This window comes from Pieris rapae, chromosome 19 (assembly GCF_905147795.1).
Source record: "Pieris rapae chromosome 19, ilPieRapa1.1, whole genome shotgun sequence".
NCBI classification, from domain to species: domain Eukaryota; kingdom Metazoa; phylum Arthropoda; class Insecta; order Lepidoptera; family Pieridae; genus Pieris; species Pieris rapae.
Window position 1 is genome coordinate 5,581,596 of NC_059527.1, and position 21,955 is coordinate 5,603,550.

General features: G+C 33.0%; 2 protein-coding genes across 6 annotated transcripts; one reads left to right on the forward strand and one right to left on the reverse strand.

The window, feature by feature from the left end:
* Positions 1–138: 138 nt before the first annotated feature.
* LOC110995280 (uncharacterized protein CG7065) lies at positions 139–21,538 on the reverse strand. Of its 5 annotated transcripts, none has more exons than XM_022262361.2 (23): positions 21,314–21,538; positions 17,784–17,969; positions 15,707–15,868; positions 15,336–15,453; positions 15,107–15,230; positions 14,558–14,711; positions 13,603–13,769; positions 12,990–13,099; positions 12,378–12,433; positions 11,583–11,662; positions 10,662–10,740; positions 9,663–9,840; positions 9,103–9,260; positions 8,260–8,609; positions 6,706–6,789; positions 6,165–6,329; positions 5,414–5,546; positions 4,551–4,676; positions 3,837–4,034; positions 2,807–2,971; positions 1,888–2,030; positions 963–1,254; positions 139–883 (listed from the first exon to the last, which is right to left on the reverse strand). In XM_022262361.2, the coding sequence occupies exons 2-23, from the start codon at positions 17,871–17,873 to the stop codon at positions 191–193; spliced, it is 3,825 nt and encodes a 1,274-aa protein (XP_022118053.2). In that variant the 5' UTR covers positions 17,874–17,969; positions 21,314–21,538; the 3' UTR covers positions 139–190. The 5 variants fall into 5 exon arrangements, with proteins under 5 accessions (XP_022118053.2, XP_022118051.2, XP_022118052.2 ...); XM_022262359.2 differs by having other exon boundaries at positions 6,165–6,344; XM_022262360.2 differs by lacking the exon at positions 21,314–21,538 and adding an exon at positions 18,769–18,862 and having other exon boundaries at positions 6,165–6,344.
* On the forward strand, positions 19,340–20,851 carry LOC111002073. The gene is made up of 4 exons (XM_045632476.1): positions 19,340–19,581; positions 19,663–19,875; positions 20,245–20,328; positions 20,796–20,851. The coding sequence occupies exons 1-4, from the start codon at positions 19,533–19,535 to the stop codon at positions 20,849–20,851; spliced, it is 402 nt and encodes a 133-aa protein (XP_045488432.1). The 5' UTR covers positions 19,340–19,532.
* Positions 21,539–21,955: the final 417 nt, after the last annotated feature.

Sequence of the window (21,955 nt, forward strand, 5' to 3'; positions counted from 1 at the left end):
TTTGGGGATTTTTATGCCCACGGGCGACTGAATTACATTAAATCATATGCAGGTATAAAAATAATGAACGGCGTGTTCATATCAACTGGAGATGAACACCTCCAATCATATAGGTTAGACATTAATAAATGACCTTGCTAAAACTTCCTATATTATTTATTATTCAAACCATAATACACAAATCAAATATTTAATAATAACCCCTCCCGCGACCTCTTCCACCTCTGCCTCGGCCTCTGAAGTTGTTTTGCTCAAAATTTCCAAAAGGCCGATTGCCATATTGCGGACCCCGCTGCCTAAAATTATGATTGTGCTGTTTCCCACCGTTCATTAAATGTCGGGGACCCTGATTATTGAAATTCCCAGGAGGTTCATAATTATTCTGACCGTATTGCGAGTTATTCGGTTCCGGGTTAAAGTTATTTTGGTTCCCTAAAGGCGCATTGAAATTCTGAGTTTGGTTGTACACGTTCGGAGTTTGATATGGGTTCTGCTGATGTCCACTATTGTAAGGATCCCTAAAGTTGTGCTCCGAGTTGAACGAGGGTATGCCGAGCGATGGTATCTGGTTAGGGAAGTCGGGCTGCGGATTCCTCTGCTCGATGTTTTCTTGGGGGTCTCCAAAGGATCTCGGTTGGAATGATGTTGTGGGAGTGACATCCGCTACTTGTGCAGGATGAGCCGAACTGGATTTGATGGAGGCTTGCACTAGAGCGAGAAGATCTGAGGCGGAAGAAATATTCTTCGCGAAGTCGAAAAGGGGAGGGGCAGCCTTTGGACTCTCTGCTTCCGGGGGGGCCTTGTTTTCTAACGATTTCTTGACTATCTCCATCTCTTGTCGCATCTGATCTTCTTTGACTTTTTGTGTTGCCGATTGGAATACCTAGAAAAGCAAGATTATTCAATGTTAATTAAATAAAGTAAGCAAGTATATGTACAAATGAGAGAATTTGACATCTTACCTCATCAACGGTGTAATCATCGTCATCGCTATCAATGGCGACAGGCTTAACGTCTACTCTCTCTGGTTGTCTCGTTGGCAGAGACTCCGAAACAGCCGCTGTCTCCGCATCTGCGCTGACGTATTGTCTCAAACGCTCAACTCTTACCGGTTCGCGCGCTTCTAGCTTCTTCAAATACGCTATTAAACTGTGCTGTTCTTCAGCTGAGAGTTCGTTGAAGTTCTTGAGTAGAGTCTCAAGGTCCGAGTCTGAGAGGCCGTCCATTGCGTCCGGGAGGTCGTTAGTGGCTGATCTAATAAAAAAAAATAATCGTAACGAATACGTCATTTTTCAAATTAACCGCTTACATAAGTTAAGTACTTCATTTCACCTAGATATTGTATTTGCGTGATATTGCGTGCAAATATTATTCACGCGGTCTTTAATCGTTTATCTATAAATAAACGATTTTTTGTACTTTTAAATTACGAGAAAATTGGGCTTAAATTGCGAATTAAATGTAAAACTGTGAATTTCATTTTTCTTGATGATATTACTTTGTTTATCTGTTAAACCCATGCATCGTGTGCGTCATGTGTATTGCATTCTATGTTTAACACTACATTTTACTTTCTGTAATCAGGCGAAACATAAGACATTTGGGTGCAAAATAGATAATAGTTATTTATTGTATTGTATGTATTCCGAGACAGAAATTCTTTTACAAAATATTATATATATTCAAATAATTAGATATTATTACGAAAAACGTCTACTACAAAATATATCGAGACAGGTATAGTTACATTGGATCGCGAAATTTGTATTGACCGTATCACCCCTTCCATACATAGTAAAAACAGTATTTTTTTTATTATATTTCGTATACCTTCATTAAATGTTATTTGTCAAAGACAATTAAAAGTTATTAATAATTAATCCTTACCTCTTATCATCATAAGCAGACTGAAGCATTTGTAAGGCGGAAGCGGCGGCAGCGTCGCTCCCTTCCGTTTTCTTGTTGGATTCAATGGCTTTCACTTGCTCCTTGAGCTTCGCCTCCCTTTTCTTCGCCTCGGCCATACCGACCTGAACATAGATCATAATATTTTAAAAGGCTATCACAATATCTAATGTAAATAAATATCCATTAATAATTGAACAATTTTCACCCAGAAGGCGTAGAATACTGAGTATATATGTCACCGGAATATAACAAAATCTGCAAATCTATAAATTTCCTAGGAATTTTGGCGACGTCTCGTGGTCAATTTATAAACTAACGGATATCCATTCGTAAGATTCTACGGATAGGTAAGGTTAGTGACTTAATCGACCAATCAGAGCGCACATGTGGGCGTAAAATAAAACAATTTATCTCTCGTTTAGAATCCTGCGAGTATATATGTCAGAGATTATGTTGTAATAGAAAACATGTTTGTTTATTTTTATTCACAAATACTTGTAATAAAATTGAAACCAATGCTTTTTGAATATTTTTGATGTGAAACATCTATAGCCGCACGTAAAACCGATTACTGGCGTGGCGACGCATGCCGTGGCGACGCACCGCCACGCTATAAGATATACAGTCTAAATGCAGTAGTAAATTTCACATTAAAAATATTTAATGAAAATAATGTTTATTCAACAAATATTCATCGTTATCTGGAAAAAAATCGTAATATTTGATTTTATCATTATGACATATTTAGTTCCTATCACATTCTGTTCTTTTCTGCATATTACTTTAACAAAATAATGTCGATGTTTCACATCTGCCAGGCGTCCCGTGACAGCTCACATTTTTTATTGTAATTCTTTTGTAGTTATTTGTTCGATTAATATTAAAAATCAAGACTCACCACAGCATCAACGAGTTGAGCCAACTCTTCCGAAGAGACATCTGTCTTCCCTTGAGCAATGAGTGCGGCGGCCATCTGTTGGGCGATCTCTTCCCGGTCTACTTCACCGACACCCGCTACTGGGACTATACTTGCTTTGCTACTCGTTGGCTTATTGCTTTCTTGCTAAAATATTAATGAGAAGGTCGATATAGATCCACCTGGCGTTACAACACTATGGGACTTTTATATTACATTAATTAATTTTACAGTTACTTATTATATTACCATATTATAGAATTTGAGTTGTTTTAATATCGCCTACGGTTTTTGTGATAAACCAAAAAAGGGCAAATTCCAATTAATCTCACTAATTTCATAGTACAATTTACAAATTAATTTAGATAAATATTAATACATATAATACGCCCTCGTTTAAAAAGGTAAAACATCCGTAGCATGAACTTCGATTTTAGTATTGCACGTCTGAAAAAGGTTATATTTTTCTAAATTTCTATCTAGTATCCGTATAAAAACACGCCACTTCCTAAATCCACAGTTAAAGCTTCGTATATATCATGTAAACAGTATTAGAAAATAATTTAAGACAATTTATAATACAGTACCTGGATGGCCGAGCTTTGCTCCGTATTTTTATTTTTTTATAAATTGTGTTTTTGGAAATTATATATAAGTACGAATTACATACTAATAAAATGATGAAATATGAACAATATGGATTATATATGCTGGAATAGCTTTAGTGTTGTTGTGTCCTTAAAGCAATAAAAAAAAATAGTATTATTATTCGCCGATAGATGTCAGGAAGATACATTTTTCAGTATGAATTGGGACTTCTCAAACACCAACTTTTTGTTATTTTCTATCATTTATTCCTAGCTAGATCGATTTATTGCCCCCGAAACCCCCCGTATACTAAATGTCATGAAAATCGTTGGAGCCGATCCCGAGATTCCAATTATATATATATATATAATTATAAATTATATATATAATTGCTCCTTTAAAGATATAAGATAAGTGATGTTACCCTTTGCCTAGCCCGCGTACGTTTATCAGCAGCATGAAGAGTAGCGGCCGCACGAACGACGGCCGCCCTGACTGCGGAGGTCGCAGCCGGTGGGACCAGCCCAGCCTGCAAACCCCCCTTCAGTTTCTCCTTCGCCGTCTCTATTAGGACCACTGCGGTCTCTCGGTCTAAGAGCTCTTCGGATGAATTCGCTTTTTCCTAGAAATTAAAATATTATGTTAAAATAAAAAATTTATACAGAAAATTGAGTTCTCGAATTAACCAGTTTAATTATTTAACTGCGCATTTAACAAAACTTCAAATCATATAGCTATCTATAACTAAACGACCACATCGTCGTTTCGACCAGATTGGATTACAAATTTGACAGATGACCAATAAAAATAACCTAAGTTTTAAGTTACGTTAAAGTTTAACCTAACGTTTAAAGTTTAAAGACATTTTGTTTCGTTATTATAAATTTGTATTTAAGTACACCTAGATTCCTTCTTTGGAAAATAGTACGCAACAAATACTCAAAGGAAATTAAAAAAAAGCGATATTTCATTTATCACAGACAAAGACCTGTTCCAATATAAGATATAGTTTAACATCACCAATCTTTCGAAAATATAAAAAACATCAACAAATAAAAATGTATACTTATTTTAATTAAACAAAATAATAAGATAGAAGTAATAAAAACAAGAATGTTAGCCGAATTCAATTAATTACCTTCTCCATACGTATGGCTTCGGCTAATAAGTCCACGACTTTAGGCCCCATACTCCCAAGATGGTCCTCCAACGCCACAAGCATACGCAACGTCGCCACTATATTATCTGCTGAATTCGTCAATTCCTGAAATATGAAAACAAATATATTATGCTTGTAAAAGGTGATTTCACCTAATCCAGTTATTATTTTATTGTTGTTTTCAGTGACAGAAACCTCTTATCCGTTGACTAAGGTAGAACGTACGTCAAAAAACTGGATTTGACCTAAAAATCGATGGCGTATGTTTTTACTAATTCCAAATGCAGTAACACTAATAACAAATGTGCGTTTTATGTTCCATTTTTGGTATTTATGTATATAATGTTCAGAGTTTTTGCAGTCCCTAAACAATGCAATATTATTGAGTTTTCATGTAGTTCCAACTCGAAACAATGGTAATTCATCATCAAGTGAAACTTCTAATGCGAGTTCCAAGGTTGCGTTAAACGTTTAACGCTACCATGGAAAAGAAATAGAAAGAGACAGCGAGAGTGAATACGTGGCATTCGAACGCAACCGCGTAGTATACCTGTTACAGGCCAGCGCGAGCGTTAGCAACGAGTATTATCCAATATTCCAACGCAAGTGGGAGAGAGAAAGAAAGATGAGGAATGATTGAAAGTAGGAGGGAGACAGAGTAAGTCGCTTGATCGTCGATGTGCTATTGCTATGCAGCGAAGTAAACAGTGTGAGCGTCATGAAATTAGCTGAAATACGTACTTATTATTCTTGTTTAATTTATAATATTCATTATTTCATTTACAAAGACGCGACCAATTGTGAACATTGTAAGCAAGTTTAATAAAGTATTTCTATATTACCTTGTAGTCTTGGCTAGTATGCCGTGCATGTGACATGCGTGAAGAATGACTATCGCCCCTAGACCGTGAAGGCGGCGAACGCATATCTGGTAATGACCCGAGCGAATCACCAGAATCCCATGGAGAGGTTCCACTGAAATATCAGAAACAAATAAAATATAGCCAAACGTCTCTGCCTCTCCAAGGGTCAACCATAGTGAAAATACTTTGATGTGACCATACTTTTGACACTGTCTATGCGAGTTATGTAACTTATTTGTATTTTTACTGAATTAAAGTACAAAAATTATTAACAAATAGCCTATTAATTTGGAGCTAAAACCCAGAAGTATACATTGTATGTCGTAAGCATAATTTGGTAAAATATAAAGATTTTTTTAAGAAAATGGAATGGTCTTACTCAAATTATGACAAAAATAAACACTTTCATTGAATTCATCTAATTCAACTTAAAAGGTGAAAGAGATATAATGAAATCTGTTTAAAAATTGTATAAATTAATAATATAATAGTTTATTTAAAATTAATAACAATGATAGTTTATGGAAATTTTGTCCATAACATAAGTTAAAACAATATGTTAACCGATATTTCCATGCAAAAAAAAGGGATTCATAAATCCTAATTAATTTTAACATCCACTGTACGCGCAACGTATGTATACGTTGGGCAGTCCTATTTTATCATTATTTTACATCATCGTTATGTTAATTGTGATATTTGCTAGAATAAAATTTATTTATATAATCACCCTTGTAGCTCATCATCCGAGATGAGTACGGTCTGCATAGAAGGTTCCACATTCGATGTAGTGGGACTGGGGTTTCTTGCTGAGGAGGACGCAGTACTGAGGTGTCCTCTTTGGGACAAAGGACTTCCTCTGCTATGCCAGGTACTGCGGCTGGGGCTTCGCGACCTTTTATGTAAATACCTGTATTGCGACTTGTATTTATATAACAATTAAATATGTTTATTAACTTATAAATAAATGGAATGATCTTCTAGCGATAAATGGTTTGAGGTGAGCAAAGAATACTAATTATTCGTATCAATATATATATACACACACAATATATCAATTTATGGTTTATAACGTATTTATTCCATCAATTTTATTTCGACATTTAGCAGGGCTAGCGTTCCTTTTAGTTATCAAAAAAAATAATAATACTGATAATTTTTTACAAGTCTATCTAGAAAAAGGATATAGCAATTAACTACCTAATAATATGTTAAATATGAGTTTGTTATAGTTACCATGATTTATCGATATTACCATCAGGTATTAGTACCTTTTTATCGGGCTCCGAGATCGCGTGCGCAGTGATCTCAGAGGTGAGCGACGAGGTGGAGGGGATATTGAGCGCTCTTTAGCTCTGCAATAGTCAAGTTAAAAAAATATATGTACACTTATAAAAATAAATAAATAAATAAAAAGTTTCTTTATTTGACCCAAAAACAAATACTACATTACATATATTACAACATTCATTGTGTTCAACCTTGTATATAATATACATCTATGAGCACTAGCGTTTAAACTAGGCCTAGCCTGTACCTTAAACGCTAGTTTCTTCCAGTGTCATCAAGAAATTGGTCATTTAACCAAATGGAGGTGGAATCAAATTGAAATTGTTGTAGTTAGTTAGATTGGTGTAAGTGTGAAATTCGACAAAATAGTTTTATTTCAAATCTTGTGAATGAGTGAACTTGGATATGAGATGAAGTTAGTGTCGTTGTTTAGTATGGAAACTAATATTTATTATAAAGATTGTATTTTTATATTAAATTACAACAATATATTATTATTAAGTCTGAAGTAAGAAATTGAAAAAGAAAAAATTAAAAACCTAATTTTATTACTTTATATTAAGAAACAAGTCTTCTACTTCATTATATTTTCACGTTTTTAGCCATTCTTCTAGTTTTTTTTTTGCATTGATAGATTGACTTATAATTTATAAACATTGAAAATTTTCGTCACGAATTTTTTATTTCCCAATTATTTTGTTTTACTAGATGCTTGTACGAAGCGGTAACTATTACATATTGGACCGCATGGCATGCATCATAATGAAAAGCCAACGTTAAGTCCGCTTCCAGTGGTTTACACAATGGAAACACGCGCTTACATTCGAATCAAATCATTCATTTAAGTAACAAGAAGTATACACATGAACGTCAAAAAGAAATACAAACTTCTAATTTTACATTTACTGCCAGTTCTCAAATCAAGGGCGTAGATTGGAAGAGAAGAACTGGCAATAAACTCTTCGCCAGTCTTTAATAAGACTCACAACTGGGTATAAGTGTCTGGACATAAGTGGAATAAAAAAGTTCTCCACCGAAAAATTAACCATGCTACGTATTTTTTGTTTCACATAGAAAAAGTAAATCTCAATATTTACTTGAGTGACTTAATACAAAAATAACAAATATTTCAATATCACGAACAATATATCGGATAAACTTTAATTACTTTATTTTATTTCTTTACCTGGCATTACTGCCTTAGTAGGCTAAGTCAAACTTAAAAAAAAACCTTTGTTTATGCGTTTTTTTCCTGTTTTGTGATGAAAATGGACATAATTATCACTCGCCATTAAAAAACTTTTAATGTGGAGTACCGCACGTAAATTTATGGAATATTGGACCGCATTGACTAAGAAATAAAATGTATGTTTAAACTCAGATATTCAGACGTATGGAAATTGAAAAATGTCAGCCAAAAAGGTTAGCCATCTCTGACATGTCAAAAAATGAAAGCTGTCAGAATTCTACAGAATTAAAAAATCTGAATACAGTTTGAGTGTGAGTTATATTATATGTAATCAAGATATGCATACCTCAGCTCAGTAACAGCAACAATGGGTCGGCGATCAATCTTGTACTTAGATTCCATAAATGGTCTTGGCACTGAACGTCTTAAACGATCGGGTGACCTTCTACGTTCTGGTGAACGTCTCCTCTCAGGCGATCTTCTTCTTTCGGGAGACCTTCGCCTATCTGGTGTCCTTCGCCTTTCTGGTGACCTTCTCCTTTCGGACGACCTTTTCCTGTTAGGTGATACTCTTCTGTCAAGTGATATTCTACGGTCGGGCGAATGTAGCCGGACTACTTTCTTATACTCGGGTGAGCGCCTTCTATTCTGCGGTGAGAGGGAACGTTTCATTTCCACTGAGCGACGTCTGCGATCCTAGAAGTTTTTTAAAAATGAATTAATATTTTGTTTCCTTTTAAGTAAACAAGGCTAATAGGCGTTAAGGGTAAGTGATATCGTTAAAGTCTCAAAAATTACATAGTTTTTCTTCCGATATTTGCTTTGTCTTCATTTTTACTGGACAGAGCGTCTTGTTAATCCTATATTCAATTAGGCTATTAAAAATTTGGTAACCACTCTTTAGAACAATGGCGAATTCGTATACTCAAACATGTAGTCTCCGGAAAGAGAAAATTATTTGCAAAGTCAGTGATTGGACGCCATTTTTTGACAAGAGTAGATAACAAAGAGTATATGATTATTGATCCTTTAAATTTAATATTTATTTTTATTATTCTTAATACATATTTAAATTAAATAACCAAACCGCGTCGCTGTGTTATAGCACTATAAAATAAGCACAGAATATTTGAATATCAAGACAATATTTCAGATAAGTAATAAGTGATATCAGACTTAAAAAATATACCTCCTTAGACGGAACGTTATTAGGTGTGGCAAGGCTGAATTTCCGGTAGATCTCATGCACGGCCACGCGCAGTTCTTGGTCATGAAGCTCCTTCATACGAACCGTCCAGAATTTTATCCATTCGGGTTTGAAGTCGTGCTTTGATGTGTCTTTTCCCTCTATTAGACAATATTGAGGTTTAAATATAACCAGTATGTCTTACATATAAAGGATTTTCAAATAAACAAATGCTAATAAATGAAATGAAAAAATAATGTATACATTTTAACCAAACTAATCTTAACGTATTTAATTTGGTATTCTCTATAGGGCCATGTCAGTTTATTATTTAACAGTTAAAGACAGTCGAAAATCTTTGCATCTTTAGAAATTAAAATGGAGTATTACATTGGAGTATTATTGAATAAAATCTGAAAGCAAATCTACAACAAAAAGGCATCTTCCTAGGACAACTACCGTACAGAACCCAACAACAACACACAAATCCATTGAAAAGTGCAGTTTCATTTACATAAATGATTTTATTAAACAATTTGTGTATGAATAAAAAATCAACCCACCAGCCTGCAATTCCTTGTACCGTCTATTCCAGAATTTCTTCCACTCCTCAGGGTATAGGGGATGTTTTTCTGGATTCTTCTCATGATAGGCAAGCATTCTCTTCGCTGTGGTTTCTAATTTTAGGCTCATTTCCTTTGCGCGTTTGACCTTAAACTCCAAATTGCCTGGTCGTTGTCTCTATTAAAAAAAATGGTTCTTGTTATAAAATAACTCGAAAGCAATGCGTATCATAACATTTTTTCAGTACAATTTCTTTTTCTATTCCCTGGTTTATTTAAATGTCAGCGGACTTGTCCTGTTTAGGAACGCAGATGCATATAGAAGTTGTTAAATTTACTTTTTATGTAGGTTAACGTTAGGCTATACAATAACCAACTGGTTAGGCCATTTATCAATAAATCTGGCTCAGGTATTCTTAGCCAACCCAATTACACTTTTGACGGGCGGTGACCGCTTCCCAGTTCGGATCATAGAAAGAGAAAAACCTTTCTGAAAGAGTTATGTAACTTAACATTAGTTAAGTTACATATATATACAAAATAATTGTCATAAAATAAATTGTAAAACGTCAACTTTGGTAATAATAAATTAGCCCTTTAGTTTTTCACAAGATTCATTAATTGTAATATAACATTCTCGATTCCAAAAATGAACATACATACATAATATATAGTAAATAATCATTAATTATGTTATTTACACATTACATACTCCTTTATGTGATAAGCTCTTTTTTAAATGTGTCCATTCAAATTCGAAGTCAATTGTCACCTAGCTTCAAACATTGTTTCATTTATTAGAACATCCCTTCAACAACCGCCACAAAAGTTATCTCTAGGAAAGTGCGATTTGATATAACTAGAGGAATATAAAATAATTTTTGATAGAATTCAAAATTATCGACATCTGAAAGCATCGCCGAATGAAAAGCTTTCTTTCTTCTATCGCTCTGTTCTCTTTTTTGCTTTCTTTCTATATAAGCTATTAAAAAAACTCACCTTCTCTTTTGTCAAGACATGAGAGTTTGTGTCGTACTTTTTGCTATAATACTCCTCCGGAGGCATTTCTTGTACATTCCTGTAAAATTACATTATTCCTGTTTATAGCTTAAATATCTTATGGTTACCGGTTATATACACGACAGATAATGCTAGGTTCATGAGGAAATGTTTATGATTGACCCGTAATTTCTCTGTTGATTAATTAAGATTTCTTCCATTGCTTTTAAGAATCATTAATTTATTCAAATTATTATTTTAGTCGTTTAAAAAAAATTGTTACGACCAATCAAAGCGCAAATGCATCAAGTGTCGAAACGCGATATTAAATTTTAACAGTGCGTACGGAGAACGCAAGGCAGTATTGATTTAGTATTCAGTGTAGTCTTCGCCTGGTGGCTTCATAGTGCGACTTCGCATTCGCTCGATCGGTGAGTAAGGAGGATTGCCTTAGACCCAAAAAAATCGAGGGCCAAAAGTCTTATTTATTCCGTTATGCAATTTTGGAGACTCTTGCCCCCCCCCCCCCCCCCCCAATTCGTGACGTAATACTTGAACGCGTCTTAGAAGGAATGTATCACCTCATTTACATACAGCCGTAGTGAGCTGGGAAGTGGCCAGGACGAGTGTGTGGGATTACGGCTGAATGTAAATGCGGCATATCTAAATAAAATATTGTACGATAATTCGTGTCTTTCGTGCTCGTACTATACCCACATGACGCCAGCTGAGCACGCTAATGATTATGTCCATATATATCGTTCACTTTTCTACAAATGTAATAAAAATATAAATATATTTAGGAATTGCTAAGAGATTTTGTTAGATTTTCTTTTATAAAAATGTATATTTATCATCTACGTTTGAACGTGCTGTAGAAACGGTTTCAATTAAAAGTATCTTTGTATGTCAATAAAATACCTATTAATCTCATTTTTGCGGATTTCATCGTCGTCACTGATATCCGATAGTTGCTCTGCTGGTAGACCAATAGGTTTAATCTGGAAAAAATATATAATTACAAACCAACTTTAAAAAAGGTGATTAATCGTTGACACGTATGATAATAAGATATTTAGACTTCCAAACAGGTTTCTACTACCTATCTTCTTGTTAAGGATGCTCGAAGCGAGCAATGCCGGATTAGCCACGTAGCAAGAGTAACTGTTGCTACGGGCCCCACGAATTTGGGGGCCCCCCGCTTCTGGGTACGCAGGAACAAAACAAACACAACAAAACCCGTAACCATAATAAAAAAATATTAATTTACATTGCAGCGTAATCTCAAATCATCGTATCTTGCACCATAAAAATCAAAAAGTCGATTTCGTCACGTTAAATCGCAAAAACAAGTAGGTATTTTGTCTTACTTTGTTGCATATATTATTCAGATCATGATTTGCTTAAATAAGTCTATCTCTAAATTTGTCGAAATTAAATTAAAAAAATAAGATTTGTAACGTAATTTGTGTTGTTTTATTTAATACCCTAAACGGTACTAGAAGAGAGGTATGTACTATGACCTTTTATTTTAGGATAAAATTATGTTTCGACAGCCACCGAACCATGCTTTGTGTTACAACTCGCAATAACACTATCTACATACCCAATATTTCACACAGTCAAATAGCCTATCGGTAAGGCACAATGCATATCACTATCTAATCTATCTAATGATTTGTTATTAATTTTGATAAAAGCATTAGCAATATATACCTTAATTTTCGGCTTCGAAGGGGCAGCTACGATGGGCGGCGAAGGCTCCTTGCTCTCTAAAAAAAACATTTTCATTTGTATAACTTAACATATATTTACCGCTATTCAAATAGCCGAAGAAAAAGTAAGACTGGTTGAGTTATATAGGAAGTAAGTTTTTTTTTCGATAAACTCTCAATTTTAGAGAGCTCGCGTGAAAATTGCCAGCCTTTTAGGAAATGGAAACTACCCTGAATCAAATTGGTTCGGAAATACTTCAGTGGTCAATTGGTCCACATAGTATTAAGAACATACATAGCGCAAAATCATCTACATCATAAGCACGACCCACATACACACCATCACGTACACACCCACACTTTACACCATTACACAACACAACCAATTTAGGCTTGTTTAATTAAATTTAATCAGTTAATTGTATTAAATACTTTGTTTGTTCCCTTTTGTAAATCTTTGTATTATAATGTATCATGTATTCCATCTGTGGCTATGTTCTCGGTGTATTTGTTTGCTATTATATGTATTTTGTGTTAGCTATAGGAGTACAATATAAATAAATAAATAATAGTGGTCCACACCACCATAGTTGAGATATCCTAGATGACTTACCTAACAAGGCTAAGTTGGATATCAGGTCAGCGTCAATGACCTCTTCAAACGTGCATCCATCAGCCTCAGTGAAATGTTTCCCAGAACATATCCATCGCCCAATTTCTTCTCTGTTAAAGAATACTTCTAATATACAGATCTATATATCTATTGTACGACATTTCAAACAAAAATCTGACACCACCGCGTACGTGTACGCTTTTTTATATAAAGAGGGAGCAAACGAGAAGAACGCTCATCTAATGTTAAGTCTCTGGTATATTGCCAGAAGGATTGCAAGTACGTTGGCGACTTTTTATTATTTGTTACGCTCTTTTCTTCAAGGACCCTAAGTCGAATTGGTTCGGAAATACTTCAGTCGGCATCTGGTTCCATAAAAACGAAACTGATGTAAAAAACGAAGGTTGAGGTGATACGGGTGGAATTTCGAATTCTCCTCCCTTGACATTCGATGATGTCTCTCTGACACTCAGCTGCAGGTATTAATCCGACTAACTCCTCTAAACACTTTCTATGTTACGCATACAAAAAATAAAAATAATAATAGGTCTAAGAAGTACGTTAAAAAATAACTAAACTAAACTTAAAAATGAATTACTAGATTAAAACTTACTTATTCCGTTGATATTCGTCCTTCTGAAAATTGACGGGTTTCATACGTCCATACTTCATTTCAATGCATTGAACGAGACGATTCATGACCATCATCTGACCAGTGCGACTACATTTCTGATTGCGGTAAGGCAGCAACGCCTTGTGCGCTTTTGGGAAATGTTTGCTCTGAAATATTGATATTACGCTCTCTAGAGACTGTCTCTATCTATCATAGGGCATACACTCATTTGAAAGAAAGAGACAAATATAATATTGTATTCGATTCTTTAACACTTCATCATCACTTTTTATTATAACCTGCATAAATGCTGCCTATTTTTATTTAATAGTACATAAATATACTAACAAGAATAGTTCTAATAAATGAATTTCATATAAGGTATATACGTTTTCATTTTTACATATATTGCTTCTGCCAGCGCCCCACACCCAAAGGATCGCATCAGTATGTAGCTTATATTATACTTTATGAATTAAACATAAAAATAAACAGTGTTATATTTACATTTCGAAATTAATTTTATTGAAATTTTATCAAAATGTTAGACTCGTACGCAACCACAACATCTATTGTTCGTTCCACGTGTGCGTGCGCGTAGACAACTTGAAATTAGTGCGTGCGGCACTGCGGCTTGTGACTTATTGTTGGATGTTATATATATATATATACACATAGCATCCAACACATATATATGTGTATTATGGAATTTTAAAACATTAAATTAATTGTTTCTTTAAATGGTGGTCTACTCGATATGTATGTTTATGGTTTAAATATATAAAATATTAAAATATATTTTATATTACATTGCATAGTGCTTACATCAATGCTGTGTAACGCAAACGGTTTGTTTTTACCAATGTATCAGTGTGCCGAGCGTTGGCAATCTTTATCAATAAAAAATAAATAAAAAAAAAGTACAGACTACTTTAAAAATCCCAAAAATAATTACGAGATAATGGATCCGATGCGAGTAACAGGTCAGATGGTTGACAATTGTCCTTGGGTGTCCCTGCTTGTAGCAAAGCGTACACATGTACTGCGGCTCATGGTGAGATTCCTCAGGCGGGTGCTCCACCAAGTACTCTACGCCTATCAGCGGAGCCCTAAAAACCAAAGATACGAATTTAACATCAACAATCTGTGTCGAAATTATGGGAAGATCAATCGGAATAAAACACAGTACCTATGATAAATTAACTGTATAAGACAAGGCATTAAATTTTTTATGGAGAAAATCCATAATTATACGTCAGTCACGTGACACGTAGGTCAGTAGTCAGGTCATTTAGCAATCGTCACTTACTTTATTTATCAAGTAAGTGAGTGAGAAAATCTATGAGTAACTATGAAACTCAAAACTATGTCCACTTCAGGGAGTTAAGGCTACAAACCTTTCAATTGAGTTTACTAATTCATTAATATTTATCATTAAATTATTATAAAGTAACATTAATTGTCCTCTTCCGCCGTGTTAAAGCTATGATCATATAATACTTACTTCGTATCATCAAGTATGTCTTGTATGTGGCATCGTAAATTTCTATAATGTCCATATTTTTGTTCCAGCGGGTCCAATATTTCCTTTGGTTTTTCATCTTTAAGGGTCTTGAGCGCCTCTGAAACTATAAATATGTGTTAATTTTCATTAATTCCTGGCAAGTTTGGTAAAATAATGAAATTGTGTGTTTATATAAAACAGAAATAGCATGTAAAATATAAAAAAATACCAGATCTAATCGCGGAGCCTTTTTCATTAAGAATATAAGGATGCTCATGGAATATCGACAAAGGCCACACAGTTTTCTGCGACAGCTTCATCTTATGTCTTTTCCCCGCAATGTGGAGCTGCAAAAAACATATGTAATCTAAAGAATAATATTAAATTAACAATCTACTTATTGGTAGGGTATTTCAATTGTACCAGTAATATACACAGAGTTAGAGATTTTTTAGTCATATTTTAGAAGAATAACTGGCAGTAAATATAAAATTAGATTCATTTAATGTATATATTTTTTTGACGTTCATAAGTGTACATTATGCTACCTATATGAATAAATGATTTTTGATTTGATTTACAATAGCTACTATGTCATACCTGAAGCACCTGCTCTCCGCTACACTGCGCCGCGCAGGGAAAGCACAGATAAATCCAATTCCCACAACCGTCGCGCCCTCGCCGCTCCAACATAGCACGAGCTGACCCATCTTCTAATTTGATCTTCAAAGTTTCTAAATGCTCCCAAAACTCCTGTTCAGCCTGTTAAAACATCGTTTCATACTCAAAAAATAGCTGACCAGTTGACACTCACTTAACCAATAGGCACTCGGGGATCAAAAATAAAATACGACAAAATTTTATCTTCAATATATTTATTTCTTATCTATAGGGTAATATTATGTTTCTGAAATATACTCACCAGGAACCACTTATATTCAAGCACAAACACAAGACTGTCTTCCGAAGGACATGTTGTAAAATTATGAGTACGGTAATATACATTAAATACCTTCACGTTTTATTCCGTTACAAGACGAAAGAAGCATTCGATTCAATTTAAAAGAGAAACGTTAAATAACTATTCGATTGTTTTACTATGTTTAGTTAGTTTTTTCGTTATATGATTTGGAGTTACGTTTTATTAAACAGAGTCATAACTTGCTAAGCAACAAATGCTGACACATGTTACTCAAATCCAATAGGTTTTTGCTGAATCTGAGGGTTGAGTTGTCAGAAATCCGGTTCAAATATCGGCACGTAATTTGGACAAATTTGGCGTGGCGTGGAAAATAAACGCGTGTGGAAAAAAAACAAAAATTACACCAGCTTAATTAATGAGACTCACTTTATTATTTACCTTTCGGAAATTTATAAGAAATGAATCATATCAAAGTTGATTGACTTTTATGAATATTGAGTTGTATCAATGTTAGTATCATCTACCATATATATTCTTTATAATCATTTTATATCGGATTGTAAACCATAGTGAAAACAGAACATTTTCAAATTATGTTATTTTGCCAATTGTTTTTTCTTTGAAAGTGAATATATCCTGACACATCTGCCACACACTATATCCATCACATACAGGATATGGTTGAGATTTTCCATGATAATTTATTTTAAGCAAGCTTGTTGTCACATTATTAAACATTAGTAAATTCCAAACCCAAAGGATAAACAAGTCAGAAACTATGCAGTTACCAATCTATTACCTTTAAACTATTATCCTATTACTGATTGTTTCACAAATTATTTTACATCTAATATAAGGAAATTATTGTTCCCTGAAAAATTAAAAAAAAATAGACTTTTATGTGAAAAAATTACTTTCATAAACATATAAATTACTTAAACCACTATTTAAATTATTAATTTTCCCAATACCAAGTCCCCAAGATGGCAAAAATCTTCAATCCAAGTCTTATATTACCCAATTATAATAAAAAATATATATTTACCTGATTAATAGTATTATAATACAGTGAACAAGAAACAAGATATCAAATATTTAAAATCAAGTCTTCATAATATACATGCATGGTTCATAATATTAAAATTTTAGATATTGTAAATTTGGGAAAGTCCTTTCAAAAATACTGTCAGATGTTATTCTCTCGAATTTGGTAATATATTGTCTTGATTGCCAATCACAAATTTTGAATATTCAAAATAGTGATTGATAGGTAAAATAAATAAATAAAATTAATAATAATAGAATAATAAATGTTCATTGAATACCTGAACACTTTACACAAACACACCAACTCTTTATTAACCATCAACCAACTATAGCATTCCTCAAAAACATTAGAGCTTTTAATCTTGCTTGCTTTTTTGCTAATACTATAACAAATTCTTATATAACTAAATGAAATGATCTTTTTTTAGAATTACTATGGTTGCAACATATGTATAGTAATCTCTATAAATATTCTACTAACAAACAGTGTAAAAGAACAATGTAAATAATTGTGATATTTTTAATGTTTCATGCAAACCAAATCACTTTTAGTAGAACATGATAATCTTCTACAATTGAAGAAATTTGAGAAAACTATAATATGAAATATGAAGAAATCTAGTAGACTTCACTAAAAGTAACTAAATGTTTAAATTCATTTAATTCAAATGCAATATGAATATAAATATTTTAAATTTGTATATTTACCTTAGTGCCTTCTACACCAAGTTTTTTTGGAACTTCTGTCACAGTATCTTCATATCCTTCAGCACCTGGTGGACAATCAGGAAGGTCCATCTTGTCTCACTACACTTTAAATTTATAACCGTAGTAAGGTTATAAACTAATTTTCACTTCACTATCTTCAAATCTTCTGAATCTTGAGCATTTACACTGCAATGAAATTAGTGTAAAGATAATTTCTAGCTATAGTATTTTGCTTGCTCGTTACATTTACTATTAAAAACAAATTGATACTTACTCAAAAAAATTATTGTAGAATACTTACATCCTTGTGATGGTTTGATAATTTTCACATTGTGGGCATAGTCGAAAAGTTTTTAAATATAAGACTAACAAAATTTTCAAATTAATATTTTTTATTACATATAGATAAACCTCAGAGGTAACATCAGTAATTTTTTACACGCTTATAGCCTTTCTGAACAGATTATATACAACCCTGTTATATAATGATTTATTGGCATCCCTTCTTTTCAACAAGTCTTTTTTTTCACAGTACAGAAATTATAATTTTTTACGGATTTTAAATATCAGCATCATCATATATCATTTTGTCAATTTCATAAGCATTAGATTTCTTAAATACAAAGTTTCATCTAGAAAATATATATTATTGTAATGCATTTGATTATGGTGACATATTGAAATCATTAGATATTTGAAAAAGTTAAACAAATAATGAATGCAAAAATACTTATAGTATATATTATTTCTAGGTTCTATGTAATAAACCTATCAGTTTATAACGTAAGTCCCCCAATATAAAATGAAATATTTTCTCTTATTAATTAAAAATATTTTTAGGTTTTAGTCTTTAATGAAAACTTTTTGCTTACTTTTTATGTTAAAACCTAATACCTGAAATTGGCATTTTTTGCTACAGAAATTCGCGAGCATCGACCCCATTTCATTAGAATATGGATATGACTAAAATTATAATTATACTTACTATTTACTCCAAGTACTAAGGCCGTTTATGATATTAAATCGAAAACAACATAACAGTCGTAATTTCTTTCTCGAATAGAAATAATTAATAGCACCAGGGGCTACAATCTTAGTACAAAAAGTTTGGAATTGCAATGATATAAAGAAAACTTTTAAAGATGGTCATCTTTTGATATACTTCTCTAACCAGTGATATGTTTATTTAATTTGGCCGCGTATTAAGGAAAAGTTTATTAACTTGCGCATACAGATGGCACTAAAGTACCATAATACGTCTAAATACGATTGTTCCAAGTATTAATAGTATGCATCTTCAACAGTAACCTTCTTAATTTAGTCAGGCTATAAATTGGTAGAAGTGACCATTTTTACACATTTCCTTAATTTGGTAGTTTTTAATCAATGAGCAACACAAATGGCTTACTGGTTCTTATACAAGAATTACTTTAGTTTATTTAACTTGTTGGCGTAAGAAACTCAATTTTACTGAGTTTTATCATAACTTTCGATGCAGAAACTAAAAAAGAAATGTTTTAATAAGTATCAACAAAAATAGTGGTAGATTTTTTTAAAGTGTATTGCAACATTGTAAAAAAAGTTAGTGTCATGGACGCCGTGCTGTGTATACTGTGCGTTTGCGTTTTTAAGTGTTTTTTTGCCTTAAATTCGTGCTCTTTTCATAAATCCGTTGAGTTGAGTTCGCTCCTCCGGTTTTATAAGACTTTAAGTTATTTATTGTGAGACAGGACTCCATTTACTTCCGATATGTCGTCGGATAAAAAGTGTTGTGTACCTGGGTGTTTTGAGTCCGTTGGTATGTAAATAAACAGTGTATAGAAAGGAATTCCATTCATAATCTGTTTCCTTTAATTAATTTAATGTTGGTGTCTTTCAGCATCGCATAAAGTGCTGCATCTATTTACCAACCCCAACAAAGACCCGGATCGTGTCGAAGCTTGGAGAAAGGCTGTTGGCGGAAAGATACTTGAATTATCTTTCGAGCATATTTACAAGTATCGTCGTGTATGCAGTGCTCATTTCGAAGATAAATTTCAATGTCGCTACGAGAGACTGTCCAACATATCAATTCCAACCGTTAATATGGCAGGTATGTATTTTAATTTAATAGTTAAATACCACAAATTTTAGATCAAAACATCATATTGAAGCATTTATACTATTTACTAACTAACACCGAGTCACATCTTTGAAATGACTTCAAATATTTGTATGAATCAGATGTCACCTGGCGGAATTCTCTTACCACATCAAATATTTTTTACTTATCAAAACATGATATTATTTGATGGGTAAAGGTAAAGAAGGGTCAATACTTATATTAAGATTGCAAATTAAATTGAGTACATTGTATTAGCTTTCAATATTGGCTATGAAGTGTATTGAATTATACAACACCCGACATGTTGATTATGTTAATTCATAAATACTGTTACTGATACTTAAATTATGTTGTCAGGTAAACAAAGAATGGCTCCAACTCAAGCTATAGCTTCTGATGAATTGAACGAAAATACACCTGTAATAGAATTACCAATTGGTCATAAGTAAACATTTATCATATAATTGACTATATTTTTTAATTCAATTCACTGGTGATAGAAATGTTGGTTATCTATCTGTTCTGTTCTCTTGTTTTAACACTAAGTTCATGTTTGTAGTGTGTGGTGACTGGTGAGTTGTTTGTATCGTAGAAAACAATTAAAAATTGTATTACATGTAAACTCATCAATGTCAATCTTGTTGCATAAATATTATATACTAGCGGATCCTCGCGGTTTTATCTGTGTGGAACCCGTTCCTGTGGGAATAGCCTAATAAAATATAGCTTATATGTTAATCAGGGATAATGTATCATTCCAAAAGTGAATGAATTTTTGAAATCGGTCTAGAAGTTTTTTGAGTTTATTCATTACATTATGATTTGTGAATTTTTTCCGATATCCACTGCCATATTCTGAGTTTCATATTATCCATAGTGCTTACCAATACTTTTAATATTGTTTTCAGATTTAAGGAATTTGAAGAAAAGAGTGAAAATGAAAGCACTGAAAGATCAAAAATAAACTTAAAAAACAAGCAACTCGTATTCTTTTTATCTACTGTGTTAGAGAACAATGGCAAAGGCTTTTTTTTGGCGAAATATTAGATTTTAAAGAGTAGTGATGATGAGAATTTCCAATGTTCATGTACTTTGACTAATAAATCCTGTAAACATAAACGTTTTATTTCTTCTCCAATTCCCAATAATATTTTAAATTTAGATACTGTTTAAAACAAATGCTGCCATTTTTATACGAAGCGGCATTTGTTTTAATCAGTATCTAAAAAATATAACAATTTATTAAAAACTAAAAATTTGATTTTCCCGCTTCCTCGTAAAGTAGTTCCAACTTGCGCGTAAGGAGGTCGCTGATCAAACCCGGTAGTACAAAAAATGCTTGAAGATAGCTCTCTATTTCCTATATAAGAAGTTACTCTATGAATAGCACTGAACATATATATGTATATAGGATGTATGTACTAACCTGCGCTAAGTATGTATTGTTTACGTTGACATCTGACAAAACACTAAAAATATATTTTAATATTTCTGCGTAACATATTCAACTATTTTTGAAACATCTAATTAAAATAAGATATTTACTTAATATCCTACAATGAACATGCTAATAAATTATACAATTACATCTAGCAGCTATTTAATAGCTATTAGTATTAGCTAATATGCCATACCACAGACTACAGAGCCATACACAGTCGGTTGTACGCATCTGTCATGCCGCATAGGCGCAAAACGTATTCCAAGACTACTAATTAGTAGTGTAGAAAAAATAATGATTAGTAGCGTACAGTACATTAATAACTTTTTCTAGCATCTAAGAAGAACATTTTTATGGACAAGCCGTTGGGTTTGAGACTAAACCAGTTTGCGACAGGCTTGGCCCTCTAACGCCTACCCATTTGTATGGGATTTGACTCAAGTTTTGTCAACTATACAATGTTTTATATTTGGCTAATGCTGTAATGTTTATATACTAAAGTGTTGATAGGTCTACTGACTCTCTTTTTAAACAAGCAAATTTCCATGCTTATTCTTAGTTTCTGTTGACGCACCCCAGGCAGCTTTTTCAGGCTTTCATATCTTATGGATTGAAGACTGAAGACTG

Bases quoted from the DNA above. Each gene is read 5' to 3' on its own strand.
- LOC111002073 (XM_045632476.1), top strand. From the start codon at position 19,533: ATGTCGTCGGATAAAAAGTGTTGTGTACCTGGGTGTTTTGAGTCCGTT. The intron at 19,876-20,244 runs GTATGTATTTTA...TTATGTTGTCAG, and splicing joins TCCAACCGTTAATATGGCAG to GTAAACAAAGAATGGCTCCA. The intron at 20,329-20,795 runs ATAAGTAAACAT...TATTGTTTTCAG, and splicing joins AATAGAATTACCAATTGGTC to ATTTAAGGAATTTGAAGAAA.
- LOC110995280 (XM_022262359.2), bottom strand. From the start codon at position 17,873: ATGGACCTTCCTGATTGTCCACCAGGTGCTGAAGGATATGAAGATACT. The intron at 6,345-6,705 runs GTACTAATACCT...GTCGCAATACAG, and splicing joins TCTCGGAGCCCGATAAAAAG to GTATTTACATAAAAGGTCGC. The intron at 2,972-3,836 runs GTAACATCACTT...TTAATATTTTAG, and splicing joins GTACGCGGGCTAGGCAAAGG to CAAGAAAGCAATAAGCCAAC.